Below are 5,923 nucleotides of genomic sequence, written 5' to 3' on the forward strand. Positions count from 1 at the left end.
TAGGTTCACCATTTTATTTAATTATTTACATGTATTTGTGATGTGTCACTTATTAATATTACATAAATATATTTACTATTTATTTTTGCATTTTCTTTTTCAACAATTTTTACAATTATCTTACATATCTTGCTATACTTCATTAATACTACTAATGCTTAATTTTTCAAGTACATTTATACTTAAGGTTCAGACATGGTTTTTAAACCATAAAGATTTTGTTAATTTATTAAAATTTATTAAAAATTAAAAAAAAGAGAAAGAAAAAAGAAATGCAACAAATTTCCCCTGAAGATTGTTTTTTATTTTATGCATTTGTGAAAAAAAAACAACACCATAAAATTGTTTCATGATCGTATCAAGTCATTATCTTTTAAAATGTTGTAAAGAAGTGAAATTTATTGTTTGAGAGGGTCTCGTGGTGCAGCTCTAAGACACCTGCTCTGTCCCTCGCATCTGAATGTCTCCAATCTGAAACAAAAGTTACGTCAACGTTGTCTTATTATGAGTCAAAGTTAAAATGTAAAACAGGAAAATCTTAATAAGACACAATAAAAAGCATAAAAACAAGAGCAAAGCACAAACCTGAACATGAGGAGGGGCACTGAGCACATATACAACAGAACTGGCAACATCTTTTGCTTCCAGAGGCTGTGAGAGAAGTGAAAAGTGACTGAATACTCTTTACTTGAGTAATCATATTAACGATACTTTAATTATAGGAATGATCCGTTTACCTTATATTCTGAGTATAGACCGGCAGCCTTATCGGGATCGTCCTTGAAGAGCCGTGGACCAAATTCAGTCTCCACTAAACCAGGAGAAATGCTCTGCAAAAAAATAATAATAATAAAAAAAATAATAATAAAGAGATCATGAGTAAACTCCATGAAGTACTGTTTATGTGTCTCATAGCAACTGTTACTAGCATTATGAATTATACTAGCACTTTATGAGCTGGTTATAGTATATTTTAAAGCCTTACCGTGGCTCGGATATGAGTTTTTTCTGCACGCAGTTCTTGCCTCAGGCCCTCAGTGAGAGCGGTTACAGCGAACTTGGTGGCAGTGTAGAAATGTGTACTTGCACTGGGAAGCACACGATGACCGGACATACTGCAACATCAAACAGATTACAAACCTGAGCAGGTCAGCAGAAATAACATTAAAAGTTCTTCGTTTAAAAGGCAAATCTGACTGAATGATGCAAGAACTTCTGTGGCACACAGAAGCTGAGGTCCAAAGCTGCAAAAACTGTTTTATACTCAAAAAAATTGCTTAAGTCCAAAATCTGGATTTGATACTTTGATACTGATCTCCAGTCTAGATTTTCCTTGAGCTTTCATATTAGTTTGGGTTCTGGTTGGCCAAAATAATTGGAGATGTCACTTTATTTAGGACAGTTTTATGAACATTTTAAATATCGTCTGACATTTTTTTGATGGTTTATCCTGCAGATGAATAAACACTGACCTCAATGAGGTCTTTAAAATCTGCACTCAGTTATTTAGCAAATTTCTAATGTTGTAATAACAGGCATTTTGTCAAAGCAAAGTCATGGCTGTTTCAGTGCAAAAAAGGTCCGATCCCTACAGAAAACAGAAATCGCTTAGGTGTTAGGGCTGTTCGATATAACGATATATATCGGAAGGCGATATGAAAAAGTCTATCTTTTCATATTACGCTATCATTTGTTTCATGGTGTCACAAAATAAACTGTTTACGACCATATTTTTTCATCGTTTTGATGGTCACTGTAGTGGCTATATTAATTTCTTAAAAATCTCTCTTTCTCTTATATTTAAAATAATCACACTACGGACGGACAAGCGACTGAGTTTACACGTTGTCGTTAGCAACTACGATGGTAAACCCAGTGTGTGGCTCCGTCATCTGCTAGTTTATTTTCCACATAAACCTTTTACAATAAAGCTCAAGATCCTGTTGAGATTTTTCAAAATAAACTGAAATGATGACAAACAGAAAGACCACTCAAAACAAAATGAGGACCTTATTTCTAAACGAGGGGTTTCTGTAGCATGGATATGGTTTGGTTATGAAAAGTCTGACATGGACCAAAAAACTGTGCTCCTCAAATTATGCAGGAAACCGATCTCCACCTCAGACTCAAACACGGCAAACCTCTTTAACCACCTACGCAAGAGTCACGCAAAAGATTATAGAGAGAGTTCATGGATGAGAAGCAAAAAAGAGCAGTCAGGTGCTTAAAATAAACCTTAGACTCAAACGTTAAAAAACAGGCTTTTCCCAGCAACACGCCATGTGATAAATTCATCTGAGTCAAGGTTTCTGGATAACTGGAGAAGATTCCTCATTGAAAAGGGTGCCAGAGGGGTGTTAAAGCCAGATTAATGGCTTAGCGAACTGAGGCTTGAGCATAAAGGCACAATTTTCTCTCTAACTTGGCCAAATAAGCACAGTAAGAGCAGGTTGTGTTCTGAGTTTTCATCTAAAATTGACTGGTAGCACAATGCTTTAGCTGATTTCTTTCTTTTCTTTTCTTTTTTTAATTCATAGCATGTTTTAAGTGAAATACAGATTGTCTGCTGGGGGAAAATGTTTTATATGTCCAAGTTTTTAAGCTGAACTTTATGAAAACCACTGAAGGAAGCATTGCATTGTCATGGGAATGTACATGTATTAGTTTGGTGATTTGTTATTAACTCTGATTCTGCTGGAAGTGCAGCAGAACACACACACTGACAATAGGCCGCACCAAGAGGGAACTCAATGGTAAAATGATTTAATTAAACTTAAATTTGTTTATTTTACCGCTCTTTGTGCCAAATCCCAAGATTTGCAGCATTAACCTTTTGTCTTATTTGCAAGTGTTGCATTTCGCTACTATAGGTTTTATTTTTTTTCTTTAGTGATTTTTAATCACTATTTTAACATTATCGTCAACAAAACACCTGTTTTTAGTGTGCTCAGCGCATGAAGCAGAAAGTCCCATTCAACAGAGAAAGTTGATAACCAGCATTGTGACAACCGTTACTACCATAATGGGGCTTTAGATTTTGCTGAACCAGCTAATCTAAAGAAAGCCTGGCTGTGTTGAACTTCATCCGTAATACACCCTTCAGCACAACTGCACTGACAGGCAGCATTGTGTAAACATACCTGCTTGAATGTGACGAAGTTCATTAAAATGTAAAAGTCCTGCCCTCCTTTCACTTGTAGCTTTCTTTCGAAGTTAGAAAATGTCGGCCATTTAAAAATAAAAAATTGTGCAGTGTTGCAAAATTAATATCATATTCACAATCTGAATAGAGAACATGCCAACATGAAAACATATGTGTGTTCTTATTAATTCAGCAGTTTTTCACTTCACAAGCTTGCACAAGCAAATAAAAACGCACCTGTTTATGTTTATGATGTGGCCATCATCCACGTTTCTCTCTTTCATTGACTGATATGCCTCACGCGTGCAAATACTCAACCCCAGGATGTTCACCTGCAAGAAAACAAACAGAAATCTTGCACAACAACAAGGGGTACCAAAGGTTTTTAAGCAACTTTGAATTCTGTTTAAAACTGTTTGAAAGTGTTAATGTTTAAACAATACCACAGCAGTAAAATCACTGATCGGTGACCTTTGTCACATGTTATTGTTATTTCAGTTCAATGTTTTACTTGAAAAACACTCGTGAATGTCACACCAATGTAAACCAAGATCTGAGCTCTTACATCCATCATGTTCTTCCAGCCGCTGGTTTCGCCACTTAGCAGCGGCTCTGGGTGAGCCAAGCCAGCGTTGTTGATGCACACGTCCGCACCTTTGTGCTGCTCTTTGATCGCTGCAAACATGGCCAGAATCTCCTCCTCTTTGCTCAAGTCACACTTGAAAGGCACCAAAACGCCAGAGTGACCGGCGCTCTGACACTCTGCTGCCAGTTTCTGAAACCAAACAGGAAACAATAACACACTTCAGAATCCCATCTGTGTTTAATGTATGTAAAAATCGTTCAAATGTTAGATCTATATAAAGTTAGTCCAAATAAATAGATTTGAGTTTCACTTTGCATATCACCAGTAGCGGGTTTTGATACGGGCGGCATCACAGGCATCCGCAAAAAAAAAAAAAAAAAAAAATTGCTCGTACTCATGCTGCCCCGACATTATGCCAGCGCATATTGGGAATGGCATAGGCACCGATCGGTTTTCTATCGCCCATTTGCTGGGAGTAAGGCCTTACTCCCAGCAAATTCCCATTCCCAGGCGCAAACGGAGGGCGCTGCTGCTCGCGGCACAGGAAGGAGAGGGCGGGGCAGCGGGGGATTCACTGGCTGGCTGGAGCAGCGTCTAATAACCCACCCCCAAAATAAAAACAAACCAACAAACACCTGACATCATGATACAGACGTATAATTTGCACCGATGTTTTTTCGAAATTCTATACGTTCAAAGTGAGCGCGAGAGCCCTCGGTGCGCCTACTCGCTGCTGAAGTCAAAGTAAACTTTATTATCATCTCAACTAGACAGACAGACAGACAGACAGATAGACAGATAGATAGATAGATAGATAGATAAAACTTTATTAATCCCTCGGGTGGGTTCCTCTGGGAAATTTGGTTTCCAAAAAGCACAGCACCGACAGAAGTATATATATATACACATATATAAATACAAAGACATATATAGATAAAATATACAAAGGGGATAAATAGAATAAATAGGAATAAAAATAAAAATAAAAATACAAGTGAATTGCACATTTCAAGTATGGAGTCTATTGCACCGCTGATTATTAACAAAAAGTATTGCACAAAAGGTAATTGCACAGTGAAGTGGAGAGGCACTACAGCTTAGTTGTTCCCCCCTCCTTTGTCCTCCTGTTTCCCCTCCCTCTCCCCTCCAGAGAGGAGTTAAACAGTCTGATGGCGTGTGGGACAAAGGAGTTTTTAAGTCTAATTTTTAGAGTCATTTTTAAGTAATTTTTAGAGTCCAGTATATAGAGAGACGAGACGACGAGGCTCCAGTTACAAAAGTGCAAGTAAACAAACAATAAATATAAGAAGAGTAAGAACATAAATATACACTTAAGACTAGGGGTAAAGGGATCAATAACAATTTAAAATGTATAATTTACAGTTTGATGATTTCAAGTCTCACACACAACACATCAAAAGGTGAGGGGGCTGGCTGCTTCCAAATAGAGCACATTTTATTCATAATGCTGTAAATCCAAGGCCATTATGTATTCATGATTTGAATACTGGGTTGTGTGAAATCCCAGAAATAAACCCTAGACAAAAGTGAATCTGTGAACTAAGGTGTAGGTTTATTAAGTTATGTTGTGGTGATCCTCGAGTTGGGGGATGGGTGTTCATACTGGAGTGCAAAATTAAAACCAAGATGGACAAGAACAGTTCAAAGCCATCAGGTGCTCAGTTTAGAAAAAAAAAGAGAAAAGAAGAGGAGGAGAAACGTATCCTGAAACAATCAGAATCAGAATACTTTATTAATCCCTAAGGAAATTATGTGGGTTACAGTTGCTCCAAGAAGAATTGGTAAAAATAGTAACAGTAACAGACTACTCCAAACTCCAAACAATACATTATGTCACAGATTTTAATATTAATTAGTCATTGTCAATTGTTGATTTGTCCTGTTCTCTTTACTCTTTGCAGAAAGTTTGAGTTTCTATATCAGAGCAAACCTGAATCTTTCCGACGTCCCTGGCACAGCCCACCACTTTCATGCCGAGCCGGACTAACTCTACGGCTATAGCCGCCCCAATCCCGACCGAGGCTCCGGTCACCAGAGCCACTCTGCCCCGCCAGCGCTCCATGACAGCCCGGTAACTGCAACACACACGAAAACACCACAAGTATGAAGAAAGGGACGTTGAGACTGCAGCACAGTAAGCCCTGGAAATGTCAAGCAACTGCGAACCGCAAACG

At 38.0% G+C, this 5,923-nt stretch overlaps 1 protein-coding gene across 2 annotated transcripts; it reads right to left on the reverse strand.

The window, feature by feature from the left end:
* LOC102779581 (dehydrogenase/reductase SDR family member 11-like) lies at positions 1-5,923 on the reverse strand. 2 transcript variants are annotated; one of them, XM_087851079.1, is made up of 7 exons: positions 5,680-5,923; positions 3,708-3,917; positions 3,380-3,474; positions 986-1,115; positions 738-830; positions 586-651; positions 1-471 (listed from the first exon to the last, which is right to left on the reverse strand). In XM_087851079.1, the coding sequence occupies exons 1-7, from the start codon at positions 5,809-5,811 to the stop codon at positions 430-432; spliced, it is 768 nt and encodes a 255-aa protein (XP_087707205.1). In that variant the 5' UTR covers positions 5,812-5,923; the 3' UTR covers positions 1-429. The 2 variants fall into 2 exon arrangements, with proteins under 2 accessions (XP_087707205.1, XP_087707206.1); XM_087851080.1 differs by lacking the exon at positions 5,680-5,923 and adding an exon at positions 4,039-4,069.

The sequence above is a fragment of the Neolamprologus brichardi genome, chromosome 14 (genome assembly GCF_056152115.1).
Source record: "Neolamprologus brichardi isolate AB-2024 chromosome 14, ASM5615211v1, whole genome shotgun sequence".
In the NCBI taxonomy this organism is placed as follows: Eukaryota; Metazoa; Chordata; class Actinopteri; order Cichliformes; family Cichlidae; genus Neolamprologus; species Neolamprologus brichardi.